Source organism: Heteronotia binoei, chromosome 12 (genome assembly GCF_032191835.1).
Source record: "Heteronotia binoei isolate CCM8104 ecotype False Entrance Well chromosome 12, APGP_CSIRO_Hbin_v1, whole genome shotgun sequence".
Classification (NCBI taxonomy): Eukaryota; Metazoa; Chordata; class Lepidosauria; order Squamata; family Gekkonidae; genus Heteronotia; species Heteronotia binoei.
In genome coordinates, this window is record NC_083234.1 from 28,552,917 (window position 1) to 28,570,086 (window position 17,170).

A 17,170-nucleotide genomic window follows, 5' to 3' on the forward strand; every position below is an offset into this window, starting at 1 on the left:
AGTGAAAAAAGCTGCCAAGAAGAAAGTTGATCCATTTGAAATCTGGTGTTGGAGGAGAGTTTTGTATGGATATCATGGGCTGCCAAAAAGATAAACAAGTGGGTTCTAGATCAAATCAATCCTGAACCCTCCCTGGAAGCTAAAATGACTAAACTGAGGGTGTTGTATTTTGGTCACATTACAAGAAGACAAGAGTCGCTGGGAAAAGACAATAATGCTAGGAAAAGTTGGAGGCAGCAGGAAAAGAGGGAGACCCAACATGAAATGGATCGACTCCATCAAGGAAGCCACGGTCCTCGGTTTGCAAGACCTGAGCAAGGCTGCGAACTATAGGACATTTTGGAGGACATAAATTCATAAGGTCTCTGTAATTCAGAAGTGACTTGATGGCAACATGCATACAATGCTGAAAAAAATATTATCAAGGCATTTCCCCTTACTGCAAGGATAGGTATTCCGAGCATTGCATGCTACATACAAGCTCTGCAAGGGTTTTCTCCAGGATATGCTTCTCCACCTTTGCTCCAGAATAACCTGACAAATGAGAAGGCACGCAGTGGCACTGGAAGATCTGCAGGCTAAGAGGGAAAGTCTGGTGGGACGTGATCCCCCTTGCAGACTTTATACTGCCTGTTCCAGTTTGTTGGCATCTTTTTTGCCCAAGCACTTTCTCACTTTTAAAATTAGATTTTTATTGCACAAATTTATTTAAATCATGTTTTACTAAAATGCTGTTTCAATAGCAATTTTTAAAGGGTATTTTTTTTGTTGTTATAACTGCATACAGAAAATAAGGCTGGATTCTGAAAAATGCACAGAGATGATATTACTGAAAATGTAATATTCTGTTATTATGAATAGCCAACATTAAAAAGTAGCTCAGAACAGAGATTCAGCCACCTTCCCCTTCTCCTGGAGTCCTGTTATTAAGAAACTTTATTCCCACTCCCCCCCACCCCCAAAAAACCCCCTTCAGCCGCATGGCCTTCCTTTTTATCTTGACACCACCCTGTGAGGTAGGTCACAAAGTGACTAGCCAAAGGTTACCCAGGCTAAGTGAAGATTGGAATTCAGTTCTCCCAAAACACTTTTGGCATTTAATTGGAAATCTAATTGTACCCAAATTTAACTACATGGAGAAATAAGATCTGGGATTACTTCATTCTTAAACTGGCTTATCTAAACAAGGACATGCCCCCGATGCTGTATGAAAAGAAGGTTATAGAGATATGGTACGCAGTAGTCACTTATCTGAGTGAACAAAATATCATCCCCAGCAATGCAGTGTATCAAAATTTGATGGTTTTTTGAGTTCTGTAAGTATGATTGTTGTTATTATACTGTAAGGCTCTTAAGGAACAATTCAAGGTTGTTTATAATTGAATTTTTTAAAAAACAATGTTTGTATTTAAAAAAAAAAAGAATTCAGTTCTCCCTGGTCTAAGTCCAAAACTCTCATTACTATGTCACTGTGACTCGTGCAATTGCCCTTGACTTTTGCCGAACTCAGAACACTTGTTGATATTCAGGGTATAATTTTACAGTGTCCTTGTTAGCAACCGCACAGGAACCTGCTTCCACATGGCCAGTCGCTACCTTGTTCGAGCATTTTTGCCATCTGTTTACCTATGACTCCGTGTGTGTGTGTGTGTGTGTGCGTGTGTGCCTCTTCGATTACAATGCACACATCCAGAGTCTATTATGTACAGCTGTGACAGTATCAGGAGCATTAATAGAGCCCCGCCTGCTGCTGTTTTGATGCAGGATTCTTGGTCTCTGCCCCACTAATGCTCATTGTTGACAAGTTCTGGTGATGTCCTGCTTAGAAGATGTAGCTCTGCACTGCATGCTGTTAGACTGTTCAGTTTACATGTCTTTGGAACCAGTGTCCAAAGAGTTGATGCCTGCTGGCCCAGGAAGTTGGCTTGCTTTGCAACTTGGCTCACTTTGCTTGTGAATAGGAGTGCATCTCTCCAGACCATATGGTAGGGCTGGCCCTTGAAGGGCAGGCAAGGAATAGGAAAGGGAGCATCTGGTAGGCTGGAGTTTGTTTCCTGTGTGGGTGTTTTTGCTAGTTCCTGCTGCCCTTAAAAGCTGGGGCCAGATACGAGAGAGGAAATGAGCTGGGGAAGTGTTAAATACCGCTAGTGTGCCCTCTCTCTAAACAATAGGATCAGATCTCAGAAATAAAGGTGATGGTTAGAAATAAGACAGAGGACAGGCAAAGGAAGGGCTTCTTCACTCAAAGTGTGGTTGGCTTGTGGAATTCACTTACAGGCCCAAGGGTGGAAGTAATTTAAATTTCTTAGTGATACTCTCTCTCTCTGGAGGACTCAAAGCAGAATATGGGACGTGCCTCTTTGACTCCTTCCTTGCTGGTACTCAATACCAGCTTGTACTGTATGTGCTCATGTATAGTGTAGATTGACAATGGAATAGCCAAGCAGCAGCACTGGAAAAGAGAATTTGAATGTGTTTCTTTGGGTCCCCCAAAAGCCTCCTGATCCCTCTTGGTATCCCCTTCGGGAAGCTGCTTACACCCTTCTCCCTTTCTTACAGTCTTGAGGGATGACTTCCGGCAGGCTCCCAGTGATGTTGTGGTGGCAGCTGGAGAGCCAGCAGTGATGGAGTGCATCCCACCCAGAGGGCACCCAGAGCCTACCATCTCTTGGAAGAAGAACAACGCCCGCATCAGTGATAAAGAGGAGCGTATTACGGTGAGTCTGAGAAACAGCCTCCACTCTGGGGTCCAAGGTAACTCTGGTGTCTCTACTGAATGTATTGATATTGTCTGGTCAACTCATGGCTAGAGCCATTGGCATGTTCAGGTTGAAGGACCATGGTGGAGCCACACCTAAGTGGTAGAGGTTGGACCATGGAGGCATCTGGAGTTCTGGCAATAGGTGAGTTGGCCAAGCAGGTTAACGGGGTCATTGTGCTGTACAAATCTCTTTTAACTATAATGAGCTAGCTGAAATCTGGCTCCTATTCCAGATCTTAGAATTAGACAATAGACAAGAAAATTGCTGATTTAGGGTTCTCTATGACCTTTTTATTGGATCTGGAATTAAACAAGGGCTGTCCAATAGTAACAGAAGGCCTGAAGAGCTAGTCTGGCAAATGCTCATAGCTGGTGCTAAATGATTCTGTTCACCTATTTACCTAGGTTTTGTGCCTTCATCACCCCTTTCTTACAATAAATATTTATCCTATCTCATGGTTTTTGCCTATTGTAGATTGTTCTCCTTAGCTCATTTTAACATGCTTCTTTTAGGGGAACCCCATTTGAGCAGAGGTTAACTGTAATGCAAATCAGGAGTTCAGGATGGCAGGCAAAACATCAGGACCCTGGATAGAACACAGTGGAATAGCTTATCTGAGAGTAAATGCCATCAAACTGAATAGTTCTTACTTCCAAGTAAACATCTTTAGGCTGCAAGGGTAGCTAGAATGTGACTTTGATTTCTGCTGTATCACTAATCAAAATTGTTCAGAAGGTTGAAATGTTTCTGTAGGAAGGTGTTTGGTCTTCCTGCCCCACTTCCAGAGATAAGATTAGCTCCTAGATGGAGCTCTAATTCTGAAATGTGCAGGTATAAGACTGCACAAGATTTGCTATCTAAAGAAATAGTGTGTAAGCCCAACTACTGAAACTGGAAATTATATAATGTATAAGGGTTCTAACTATATAAGAGCCTAATGTGTGAGTTTGCTATCTAACTGTTTTGCTTCTTTTATATGTATTCTAAGGCCGTTTTCCCACTGACCTTACCCCAGAGCGACGTCCCTCTTCACCGCGCAGCGTCTGCGCAGATTTCCCACCAATTGCTGCGCATAACCAGGAAGAGCCGCGGCTTTTGCGTCGCAGATGTAAACTGGTTTTTAGCGGTTTACATCTGCGATGCAAAAGCTGCGGCACTTCCTGGTTCTGCGCAGCAGTTGATGGGAAATCCACGCAGACGCTGCGCGGTGAAGAGGGACGTCGCTCTGGGGTAAGGTCAGTGGGAAAATGGCCTAAGTGTGTTGTCTTGAGAACACTGGAGAAAAATAAAGCTTATCTGTTGCTTATGAAAAAGTCTTTGCGTCCCATGCACTAGATCCTGTGAGAAGCAGAATGTTTTGGGGGGTATGGTAAATTCCCCAACACCTTCATAGGCTAGTGGTCTGACTGCATAAGGCAGCTTCATGTGTTCACAACCCCATACAGCAACCAGCAAGCTTCTGACTTCACCATAACTCTTCTCCAGCTGGATATAAAGGAGAATAATAAAAAAAGAGGTGTCAGAGAGAGAGGAACATATTGTTGGGCATAATGAAAAGAACTTCCAATCTGTGATTCATATAAATCATAAGATGCTGTGTAGACTTACTTATTTTAGGTGGTGTTAGATATCAAAAGCTACCACAACAAAGAAGCAAAGAATGGCTCCTCTTCTCTGAGAAGGGAAAAAAACCCCTCCCCAGCAGTTATTGAAATCTGCCTTCATACTGGTTGTTTTTTTTGCAAAGCAAAAGCAGAAGAAAGACATGATAGTCTTTATGTTAGTAAATTCGTCTCTCCGCCCCTGCCACCAATTAATTGGGTTTGGGAAAGCCAAAATACCAACAAATTACTTCTTTCTTTCTTTCTTTCTTTCTTTCTTTCTTTCTTTCTTTCTTTCTTTCTTTCTTTCTTTCTTTCTTTCTTTCTTTCTTTCTTTCTTTCTTTCTTTCTCTTTCTTTCTTTCTTTCTTTCTTTCTTTCTTTCTTTCTTTCTTTCTTTCTTTCTTTCTTTCTTTCTTTCTTTCTCCCTTTCTTTCTTTCTCTCTTTCTTTCTTTCCGTGTGTGTGTGCACACCTGGAAGTCAATATGACCTCTAGCGACTAACCCCTACTGGGGACCTGTAGGATATTCAGAGAAGTGGCTGAATAAAGCCTGCCCCTGCCTCTCAGCTCTAGTATTCCAAGGAGGTCTCCCATCCAAGTACTTGCCAGAGTCGACCCTGCTTAGCTTCTGAGATCTGATGAGATCGGGCTTGCCTGGCCTCTCCAGGGCTGTTTCTGAGCTCTGAATGGCTCTAAATTCCTGCTTTTTGATCTTACCTTCTCCTTTCCCACTTTGTGGGGTGGCTGCAAATGTCAGCAATCTGGGGACTACATTTCCCAGGGTGCCTCAAACAGCATATGTGGTGCTACAGGAAAGGGAACTGGGAGGACTTAGGGGCTTCTTTTGGCAGTTGCTGACAGCTGCAGTCATGACCTCAAGGTGAGAAGGGGCGGGAGGAACAGGGAAAGGAAGTTGTCTTTTACCAAGATATATAATCCAAGTCAGGGTAGAATTCAAAGCTTCCTATTGAACATAACAAACTGCTGATGCCAGTGCTCTGAAGTACAACTATTGACGGCATCTCTAATTCAGGCTGATTAAATGGGCCGTTCTGGCAGTGGGTTGGCATCCATCAGCAACGTAATGAGAATACATGAGAAATGGGGTCGAAAACCATTTGCCTGGTTCTAGTTCAGTTCAAGCTGGTGTAATTTTATCTGAGCTGGTTTAAATCTGTGGCCTGAAGCTGCTTTTGGAGCTAGTGATGCTTGGTTACTTATTCCTGCATGTCCTATGTATGATACCATTCTAGCTCTATAAAAAGACCATGAGCAGGAAAAACCATCAATTTTTTTTAATCAAGGGAAGCTGAATAATTTAATATGTATTTAGATTTATGAAGATTAATCACGTGTGCACATATTTGTTTATTCTGCCTAATCTGTTTAACTTTTATGCTAATTGCGGAGAGAAACAGAAAGCCATGTAGGTGGTTGAAATCGTAACCTTTGATCCAACAATAACGCTGCTCCCCCAAACCCAACCTGATGAGATTCTGAGATTTCACTAGACCTTCCCTCTGTCTTTTCATTCCAACCATAAGATAAGAATTAGACAGTTGCTAGGGTTCTGGAGTGCCTGTGGCTCAGTGGTAGAGCATCTGCTTTGCATGCAGAAGGTCCCAGGTCCAATCCCTGGCATCTCCAGGTAAAAAAAAAGGTCAGGCAGTAAGTGATACGAAAGACCTGTGCCTGAGACCCTGGAGAGCCATTTCCTGTCATAGTAGACACTATGGATCTTAATGGATCAGTGCTCTGACTTTAGTAGCCCTCTGCAGGTGATCCCCCACATTCATTGACTCGCCACATAAGGGGGAGAGCAAGCACAAGTGCACTGACTCCACCCACAAAATCTCAGGAAAGTCTGCATGGTACAAATGTGCAGAGGAACTGTATCCATGTATGCTCCCTCCTCATGATCAGTAATGTTCAGGAAGCAACATCATTGATCATGGGAAAGAGCAGTTACTTCCCATTTGTATTTACATCTTGTGAATGACCCAGCAATCATACAGGGGTAGGGGCAGTGAGCACTTGTTTGTTCTCCCACGCAGTTACAGCTGAGGAGGAGGGCATCTGTACCAGGCTAGTATAAGGCAGCTCCATGTGTTCATTCATTTGTTCTTTAAATAAAATCTTGACATTCTCCCAATGCGATCCTGTCAGGATGCTAAGTGCTGCATCTGGTGCCAATTTCAACCACAGCATGGTGTGGTCATTAAGTAATGATAATGCTATAAACGTCGAAAGCGTCATATACATTATCGTGGTCCTTAAAGGCTCACCCACATACTGCACTGCTGCATCTGAGAGACCATGTCTCACTTAAAGCCATCTACTGATTTCCTGGCATAGGCCAAAACCAGACAAACAGGAAACTCCCCATGTTTATAGCGGAACTACTGAATTACTGCACCATGTGCAGGCCTGACTGTACATCTCTGGTTCTCTATTCTCCAAAGCAGGGGTTCTGTAATGGTTGCCCTGAATTTTGAGCTCTTCTGAAGAGCAGAAAGAAAGCCCAGCAGGATTGGTTCCATGTTGTTTCCCACAGTGACCAGGTAGATGGCCTAGAGAAGACCCGCAAACAGGGACATGGAAGCCAAAGCCCCTGCCATGGCTGTTGTCCCTGGCAACTGTTGCTCGGAGATATACTGCCTCCAAACATGAAGATTTCCTTGGATGGACCTCATCTAGAAGTTTGTCTAATCCCCTGTCATGATCCTAGGCCTAGTGAGGCCTGGAGTTGCTAGTGGGCCTACATCTCCCAGGACCCCTTCTGTCCCTCTGATTGGGTGGGCAGAAGTTTTTGAGGGAAAACTTGCCGGGGGGGGGGGGTCCTGGGAGGAAAGGTATAAAAGGTATAAAAAGGCTTAGTAGAGGAGGTTCTCTTGGAAAAGGCTGCAGGAGAGAAGGCAGCAGGTGGGAATCCCTCATCCAAGGAGGGTGAATGAGTCTGTTGAGGTTAGAAGAAAAGAATGTCTGTTTAATTGCATCAGGGCTTTTCTTTATTTGCACCAAGCTTTACTGTTTCTTTATTCACTGTTGCACTAAATCAGGGTGTCAAACGCAATTGTTATGAGGGACGGATCTGACGTCAATGAGACCTTGTCAGGCTTGGGCCATGTCAGGCCGGACCATGTGTGTACCTATTTAAGATTAGGTAGCAGAGATGTAAACTTTATAAACAACACAGACAAACACAATTAAAGATTTTTTTACACTTAAAATAAAACATGCTTAAAACATTAGCACCGGTTGGTTTTAGAGGTGCTTTCTTTGTATTTCTCCCATGGGATCCAAGGAACCGGGCAAAGGAAGCTCTGGCTCTTTCCTTCCTTCCCCAGGTGACCGGGAGGGGGAGGAGCCTCAGCCAATAGAAGGAAGAGAGGCTTGGCTCTGTAGCTCAGAAACTGTAGCTCTGTACCTCTCCCCCTTTTTCCCTAAAGGAGGAGCCTCAGCCAATGGAGAAAATAGAGGCTTTGTTCTGTAGCTACTGTTCAATTGAGCAATCCTTGCAAAGCAAGCTGTTATGCAAAAGGAAGCGAAAGGGAGAAGGAAGCAGATGACAGCCAGTTGCTTGGGGGCTTGATTCAGGCCCTGGACTGCATGTTTTACTACCCAGTTGTTGTTATAGAGCACTTATAATAAACCTTCTTGTTGTTATACTGCCTGGGTTCTCACATCCCTTTGGTCACGGTTAAAAGGGTACTTGCTAATAGGGAAGATACAGGGGTTGGGTGAGTGCTCCAAGCCCTCCCAGATGGACCCTTACCAGAGTGGTGGCAGCCAGCAGAAGGCCCTTCCTGGTCCCCTGCTGTGTGACATCCCCTCATAAAGCCACTCAAGCCATCGCTACATCATGTGCCATATGTGAACTTGCAGGGGAGGCAAAACATTGGCTAAGGCAGATTTGTGCAAGTAGCTCTAAGCAGCTTTTTCCTGTTGACCTTTTCTTCTAGATTCGTGGTGGGAAGCTGATGATGTCCAACACAAGGAAGAGTGACGCTGGCATGTACATCTGTGTGGCCACCAACATGGTGGGCGAACGGGACAGCGAGCCGGCAGAACTGGTGGTCTTTGGTATGTACAAGCAGATCTCTATTTTCAGGGCTGCAGACAACTGGAGAGGAAGGCAAGCTGTGCTGCAATCATTTTGGTTTCGAGTTGCTTTCTTGTAGGAACTCACAGCTTGCCAAAACATTCCTTCACCATTAAGAACAAATTGTTTAAGGGCCAAGCCACATGAGTCTGGGGAGTCTGAGAATGAGTCCTGATTTAAAGCAACAATTTCAAGAAATTTCAGTTCTAGCTGAGGCAGTGTTATGGGGTGGGCGGAGGGGGCAACCTTTCACATGCCATTTTTCCAACCTGAAATGCCCCCAACCAGTTGCTATGTGCCCAAGTGGTGCAAACACAGATCCTAATAAGGATCCTAGTAAGGGTCCCCTATACTGTACTATTGAGTTTATCCCCACCAGAACATTTGCAGGGCCATTCCAGATCAGCAAATGACTTAGACCCCCTTTTCCCTGTGCCAGTGGTCTCCATCTTTTTTGATCCTGTGGACAACTTTGGAAATCTGAGACAGCCGGTTGAGCACAGTCACAAAATGGCTGCCGCAGCTTACTTTCAATCACAAAGTGAAGATCCTGTTGTTGTGGTGGCAGCTGCTGCCAAAACAATAGGTTTTTGAATCAAATCTAATCTCCAGTGTCAGTTAGAAGGCTTGCTGGACCCAAGCCACACCTGACCCCGCCCACATTCTAAAAACACTTGACAGGTGTCAGGAAAAGTGTCAGTGGGCCCTCCTTTTCAAAAGAAAAAATCCACATGGGAACTTGTTCATAGAACTCTCATTGTCTATGTTATATTTTGACCCTTCAACAGCCAGTTCCATCATGAGGAATTTTTTAAATATTGAAGTTTTCTTTGAATATAGAGAGTCAGTTTTGAGTGGTGGTTAAGAGTCTAATCTGGGAGAACAGGATTTGATTCCCCACTTCTCCACATGCAGCTGCTGGGTCACCTTCGGCAGGCCACAGTTTTCTCAGAACTGGTCTCTCAAGAGGAGTTCTCTGAGAGCTCTCTCAGCCCCACCTTCCACACAGGGTGTCTGTTGTTGGGAGAGACAAGGAAAGGAGATTGTAAGCTGCTCTGATTTACATTCTTCAGTTGTTAGATTTTGGTTGTGCTTTTAGCAGGAAGCAAGTTCTCTTGAATCTAGTGAGACTTCCTTCACGGGTCCAGCTCTTTCCTTATTAAAGTTTAGGTTCTGAATCAAAATATTTTTTCCCGCTCAGGCGTTGAGTGTTTGATAATTATTATTTTTTGTCCCCCTTAAGCAAGCTGGTCTTTGTTTTTGTTTGGTAACTGTTCTGATTGATTTGTTGCTATCAGCTGCCAAAAAGTTTGGTAATCTCTCTTTCATTTGCCGGGTTGCATTTGTATCACAACGCAGATGCCGTTTTGCTCAGTTTGGGATGGTTGTTGTGGAGTTGACTGTGTGTTGTTTGGTTCATGTGCATTTTTACTGGGTTTGGGAAGTTAATGGGAGTTGGCGGTGGAAAGATAATTCCAAGAACAAATCAAGGTAAATAAAGGAAGGGTGATCAGGATTCCTAGTATTCTCATCTCTTTAACTGAAATCACTGCTGGATCCCTTCCCCAAGAAATAGCTTCTAGGCAGTGATGTCAAAAGGGGAGCTGTTTAGGTCAGACTTATTCTGCCTTCTGTAGTAACCGTTTTGGGGTTACATCTAAACTAAGGTGTCAATCAGTGTATGTAGAAAAATGGGCAAATATTCCTTTTCCTGCCCTCCACAAATATCCAAACATATTCTCTTGGCGCACAACTCACCTCTTATTCAAAACCACACAAAAAATCCTTAATGTCAGCAAAAAACATTTTTGCATTTTGCTAGAAATTATCAGTGGAAAAGGGTTTCATAAATATATACTTATGGCATGAGGATAGCTTAATAATATACCACATGGCAAGCTGGTGGTCTGTGGTCTGTAGCCGCTAGCCACGTGGTAATGGGACTGTTGTCCTACTGGAGAAACTGGAGAAGAAGGGAACTTGGCAACAGTTGTGGCCCTGCAGGGCTCCATTTGGCTAAAGTTACCACATGTAAAATGTTGGGTGAGCCACAAATGTTCCTATTAAAGCATTCTGGATTAGATATAAACTAGGGAGCCTCAAGAGCACGGATGGTGACTGGCCATGTGGTGTGGTGCATCACAAGTTCCTTTCTCTCATGTTCCCCTCTCCTGACTCCCATCCTTGTACACATACGTGAAGCTGCGTTATACTGAATCAGACCTTAGTCCATCAAGGTTCGTATTGTCTACTCAGACTGGCAGCAGCTCTCCAGGGCCTCAGGCAGAGGTGTTCCACATCACTTCCTACCTGATCCTTTTAACTGGAGATGCCCGGGATTGAACCTGGGACCTTCTGCATGCCAAGCAGATGCTCTATCACTGAGCCACACCCCTTCCCCCTAACACAGTTTTCTGAGGCCATCTTGGTACTTTCATAACTATGAAGGCCAAGTTAGAGAGCCTTCTTGATCACCCCATCCACATGCCGAATTTGAACAGTCCTACTATTTTGGAACTCCCTTCTCCTCTCCCCTTAAGGTCTGAGCCAATATACATCCTGGGAGATCCTTAACTGAAGATGCCAGAGTTCTTTTACATCACCTACTGCCAGATTTTTAAACTGGAGATACTAGGGAATGAACCTGGGATCTTCTGCATGTCAAGCAGATGCTCTACCAGTTAACCAAGAGGCACAAAAGGAAATACTTCTTAATGCAACATGTGATTAAAATATAGACTTCACTGCCAGAGGATGTGGTGATGGCCATAGGCATAGACAGCTTTAAAAGGGGATTAGACAGATACATGGAGGATAGGTCTGTCACTGGCTACTAGCCATGGTGCTGAAAAAGAACCTCCAAGGTCAGAGGTAGTAAACTTCTGAATACCACTGCCAGGAAGCAAGATCGTAGAGGTCTCTATGCCCTGTGGTTAGCCCTCTGGAGAAACTGGTTTAGCCATTGTGTGAGATGGAATGCTGGACTAGATGGGCCATTCTGGTCTGAGCCAGCAGGCTCTTCTTATGTTCTTATGCTAATTAGCTTGAGTGCAGTACAAGCATGCTGCAGCAGAAGAGAGCCTCCTCCCTGAGTGAGCCCTGCCTAGCGTTAGCCCTGATTGCTCATAACGGTCTCTTGCTGTGGCTCAGTGGTAAAGCTGAAGTTTGGCATGCGGAAGTTCCCAGGTTCAATCCCTGGCATCTCCTTTTAGAAAGGACTAGACAGTAGGTGCTGTGAAAGACCTCTGCCTGAGACCCTGGAGAGCCACTGCCAGTCTTGAGTAGACAGCACTGACCTTGAAGGACCAAGGGTCCGATTGGATGAAAGGCAGCTTCATGTGTTCATTATAGGGTTGGAATGGCTCTGGGTGGAGAATACAGGGGAGCAGAAAGGAACCATCCTCATTGTTTATCTCTGATAACCTTGTTCCTGGCTTTTCGTCTGATAGAGCGCCCCACCTTCATCAAGAGACCCGTAAATCAAGTGGTGCTTGCAGAAGACACTGTGAATTTCCACTGCGAAGTGCAGGGGGACCCTGTGCCGACGTCTCGCTGGCGCAAGGAGGAAGGAGAGCTTCCTCGAGGGAGGTGAGTGATAATGAAGGGAAGCTGTTTGCCTTCTTGACCAAGGGTCACATACAATCCGGGTGGGTATCTAGAGTGTATCTTCAGGACTGGTCCTTCCTCTGCCGGCGCAGCTGCTGAGTGCCCTCTGGGAAGATGCTATCTTTCAGCATCATTCCCCATCTATAAAATAAGGGCCGTCAAGCACTCTGCACTTTAAAAGAGCGATGGAAATTGCAAGCAATAACAATCAGGGCTGGAAAGAGATTCAGGCCTCCAGGTAAGGATTATGCTGCTACGCTGGGAAGACCTCAGAGGTCAGCCGAGCAGTTTCAAAGCGGCAGCAGTGAAATCAGAACATCGTTCAGACCCCATTGCCTTGATTTCAGGGTGGCGATGTTCAATTCTGCTTAATCCCCTGGACAATGAGGCGAAATATCATCGCAGGCAATTGCCCAAGTTGCTATGCAATTAACAATAGCTGAATTTGGAGGTTTTATTCCTTTCTTTCAATGGACCAGCATCAGAATGGAATGCATTTTTGGAGATGGGAGCCTTAACAGCAGACATTCCCCAGGATGGCTCTGAGAGAGATTAAGTTGCTTGCACCAGTGACCCTAAAAATTTGCTGAAAAATTGTTAATCTGGTTAATGTGGCATGCAGCATGGGGGAAATAGCTCTTTTCAGTTTAGTCAATAGTCCCTGGAAAGGCTGCCATTTAGGAATCATGATCGGGTGGGTTCGTTGTCTGTTCTAATGAATGCTTACAGCTTTTAAGAGCACACATTAATTGTTGCTGATTGCCACAGAGGAGGCCAGCATGTGGGATAGGGCTGCCAATTTTCAGATGGGGCCTGGAGATCTCCTGGAATTACAACTGATTTCCTGACAGCAGGGGTGGCCAAACTGTGACTTGGGAGCCACATGTGGCTCTTACACATATATTGTATGGCCCTCAAAGCCCTCACTGCCCTGTTGGTTAGCTTGGTGAAGGCATTTGTCTCTTTAAATCACTTATCTGAGCAAGCCAGTTGGTGGCTTGGAAAATGCATTTAAAGTTGCTTTCTTCCCACCTCTCCCTCCCCATCTTCCTCCCTCCCTCCCTCCCTCTCTCCTTCCTTCCAACATCTGATGTTCATGTCAAACATCTGACATTTATCTTGTGTAGTTCTTACGTTAAGCAAGTTTGGCCACTCCTGCCCTAGAGGAAATCACTGCTCTGGAAAGTGGACTCTATGGCATCATACTCTGCTGAGCTCCTTCCCTCTCCAAATCCTTCCATCGCTAGGCTCCAGCCCCAAACTCTGGTGGAATTTCCAACCTGGACTTAACATACAGGCTTCCCTGTAATGTGTCTGTAGTTGGGGGTGGGGGTGGGGAGTGCAGCTCATGTCTTCTGCTCTAGAAAATGCAACATTTGAAGTGTTTGCAGGTTAATAATAATACAGTCGTGTGAAATACCACACATTTTTGTTTGGACAGTGGATAAAACTTGCCAGAACTTTCTGTCTGCCAAGTAGGGGGCTTTAAATTTGATATCATGGCTTACATTCCGTTGTGCACTTTTGGAGAAAGTTCTTTTATTGTTCTATAAGCTTCTTAAATGACTTTGCATTTCTGCCTACGTTGTACCTTCCATCTGTCAACATCTTTTATAATCCTAAATTTTGTTATGGCTTCTGGCCAATCCAGATAAACTAGATTTGAGCTGTATTTTCTATGAGTGCAGGAACATTAGTGTTTGAACATATTATGGGGAAATGATGATTCAGATGTCTCTTCTAGAAGCTAGTATTTTCAGGGTGAGAGTAAATCAAGGTGCCTGGGGAAGAGGACTGTCCTTGTACTAAAAATGTTTTAATTTCTTCAAAGAAAGCCGGTGGCTCTGCCTGGAAATCAAACTTTATCTCTTCTCTTTAACCCTAAATTCAAGGAACTGCTGTAGTTATTCAGTGGGGATGAGGAAAAGTACTCTGCACTTATTGTAACTTAATGAGCCTCACATGAACCTACCCATTTTTTGAGGTCATCAGCTAAGTCCCTGCTCCAGATACCTGCCTCCAGTGAGGTCAGGTGGGAACTGTGATGGCTTCCCACCTGTGGAGAGCTTTCCTTGGAGTTGTTGAAGTATTGCCCACTTTACTGTCCTTTTGACTTTTGTATTATTTAAGCACCTAATAGTTTGATATCCTTAGGGGTCTGTTCCTCTCAACTCCTGCTTGTGTAGCTTCTCCCTGTGTTCTTTTTCTTTCTTTCTTTTTACAGTGGGGGGCTATTATAAGTGAGAACAGCAAGAACATTACAGCATATGAATATCCCTGCTGGACCAGACCAGTAGTCCATCTAGCCCAACATCCTGTCTCACACAGTGGCCCGCCAGTTCCCCTGGAGGTCCAATAGGGCATAGAAGCCAAGGCCTCCCCCTGACAAGAACATCAGAAGAGCACTGCTGGATTAGACCACTGGTCAACCTAGTCCAGCAGCCTGTCTCACACAGGGGCCAACCAGTTTCTGGCACCATATTTATTTCCTGCACAGAGTTGTGCCAAGAGGTGCTGAATACCATCAACAATGCTCCCCCTGCTGTGCAACAGCTAGGGTTCAGCTTAATGCGGCCCAGTGCCCCCCTCCCAGCTGTACAGCCAGGAAGCAACTGGCTTAGGTGAACTCCCTGTACAGTAGGTACCTCAGTGCTCACCAACTTCTTACCTGTCTCATTTTTTTCAAAAAAGTCTTATTTGCTTATTTTGTTCTAATTTTTTAATAGATACTCAGATGAAGACACATGTTTTTACTTATTTATTTTCAAATAAACAGTGTTAACTCTGGTGTCAGTTCTTGCCAGCAAGTAGTCTCCCAAAACTTGGGGTGAGTCCACCCTAATATCAAACTTAGCAGCAATACTAAGTATTGCCTCTCAAGTTAGGACCTTATCAGTCTACACTATGCTATACTCATTGGATGGAATGCCCCGAAGTCCCCACATGGCAAAAAGATTCCATGTCAAAATGTAGCATCTGAAAGTGAAGGTAGAACCCTTTTCCATTACATCTGGCTTTCTTTGTAGATGGAATCCCTATAGGCTAAAATGACTAATCTGAGACTATCGTACTTGGATCACATGATAAGAAGACAAACTGGAAAATACCGTAATGCTAGGAAATGTTGAAGGCAGCAGGAAAAGAGGGAGACCCACCATGAGATGGATGGACTCAATAAAGGAAGCCTCAGTTTACAAGACCTGAGCAAGGCTGTGAACTATAGGGCATTTTGGAGGACATAAAGAAGAAAATATTGGATTTATATCCCGCCCTCCACTTGAATCTCAAAGTCTCAGAGCGGCTCACAATCTCCTTTATCTTTATAAGAGTCCGCACACTTAAGCACTACACCAAATTGGCTCTCAGAGGGTTGCCATAATTCAGAAATTATTTGATGGCACTTAACACACACACATTTTTATTGAATTGTTTTATTTATTTATTTTTAATTTTAAATGCTGTTTTAATGCTGAAATGTTTTAATAATAATAATAATAATAATAATACTTTTTATTTGTATCCCGCCCTCCCCGCAAGAGCAGGCTCAGGGCGGCTCACAACATATGAATCCAGTACAATAAAATTATAAAATTATACATAGTACTTACATTTATAGTTATAAAATCGACATAAAACCATTTACAAATTGTATTAAAATTAATTAATTGTGGTGCTATAACTTCGATCTTTAATACATTCTGTAGCTAAAAACATATCCAGCAGCATTTCCTTTGCTCAGCATTAGGTGAAGGCTGTTTTAAAGCGGTAAGTCTTACAACAGGCCCTGCGGAATTGATCTAAGCATCGCAGGGCCCGTACCTCTTCCGGGAGTTGATTCCATAATAGTGGGGCTGCAATTGAGAAGGCCTGATCCCGGGTGGTCTTCAATCTGGCCTCCCTTGGCCCGGAGACATTCAGCTGGTTCTTCCCTGCTGACCTCAGCGCTCTCTGGGGCTCATATGGGTCTGCAGTAGAATCCAGCAGTGCCTTAGAGACCAACTAGTCTTTGGGGTTATAAATTCTCAAGAACCAAAGCTCACTTTGCCAGATGACTCTTCAAAGCTTATACCTGAAAATCTTGTCGGCCTTTAAGCGGCTACTGGACTCGCATCTAACTGTTCAATTTACTGGTAATCGTCCCGAAGTCGTCTTTTTTCTGCCTCACACGACTGAGTCACACCCTGTTGCAGGCAGGAGACGCTGCTTAACCTTGACCGTTCTAATATACTTGAAAAACTCTTTTTATTCAACATGTGAAACATTTTTATAATGAAAATTTTACTGTGCACTCAACCGTGAGAGTTGGGGCATGTAGGGAAGACAAGCAGTCTGTGTAAGGATGAGCTGGGGAGGTGGCGCTCTCCTCTGCACAAGCATGTCCTCTCACACACTCACTCCTGTAGAAGTCCCCATTAGCGATGCCAGCCAGCCCGTGAAGTGCAAGACGGGACTCGTTTTTCCCTACAGTGTAACGACCAAGTACAGCATGGCTATGTTATGACCATGGATGTGGGGGACAGAAGCATGAACCTCAGACACAGATATACCCCCATGAGAAATAGGTCTTAGTGATATGGAGACTGATCGGGTGTTTGTTTCCCATCCAAGATCAGAGATCCAGAACGACAACACGTTGCGCATCAGCCGGGTGAGTGCAGAGGATGAGGGCACCTACACCTGTGTGGCAGAGAACAGCGTGGGCAAATCTGAAGCCTCAGGCTCCCTTAGCGTCCATGGTAAGTATGGCACAGTTGACCGCAGAGTTCTGTTGCTTCATGGTACAATGAACAGAAAAGCGAGCAGGAAAAGTCAGGCAAACCCCTTTGTGGAGACAGCTGAATCTGGCTCTGCTGATCGGAATTCCAAATTATCTGAATTTGTTCATGGGATGGTACTGACCCATTGACAAGCCACTATTTTTTTTATCAGCAGACTTCATTCAGATTGATGTACACGCACAGCTTGACACAGTTTGAATGTTTTTCTATGGGTTAGTGATGTGCATGGGTGCACATGTGCATTGACTTTTTAAAACCCATGAAAAAGTGAACCGATGGCAGGATTCTTTTTTTTCCACCGCAATCTAATCAATGCACGT

The 17,170-nt window shown here is 44.3% G+C and overlaps 1 protein-coding gene and 1 non-coding gene across 7 annotated transcripts in view; both read left to right on the plus strand.

The window, feature by feature from the left end:
• Positions 1-17,170, plus strand: part of ROBO3 (roundabout guidance receptor 3) — a 266,531-nt gene that overhangs the window by 160,106 nt on the left and 89,255 nt on the right. For all 6 annotated transcript variants that reach the window (XM_060251800.1, XM_060251802.1, XM_060251796.1 and 3 more), the window contains exons 3-6: positions 2,560-2,717; positions 8,327-8,447; positions 11,916-12,054; positions 16,681-16,808. In XM_060251800.1, coding sequence (XP_060107783.1) covers positions 2,560-2,717; positions 8,327-8,447; positions 11,916-12,054; positions 16,681-16,808 — 546 coding nt within the window. The remainder of the gene's footprint in view (positions 1-2,559; positions 2,718-8,326; positions 8,448-11,915; positions 12,055-16,680; positions 16,809-17,170) is intronic.
• On the plus strand, positions 5,937-6,011 carry TRNAA-UGC (transfer RNA alanine (anticodon UGC)). The gene has a single exon. It is a non-coding gene; the product is annotated as a tRNA-Ala (tRNA).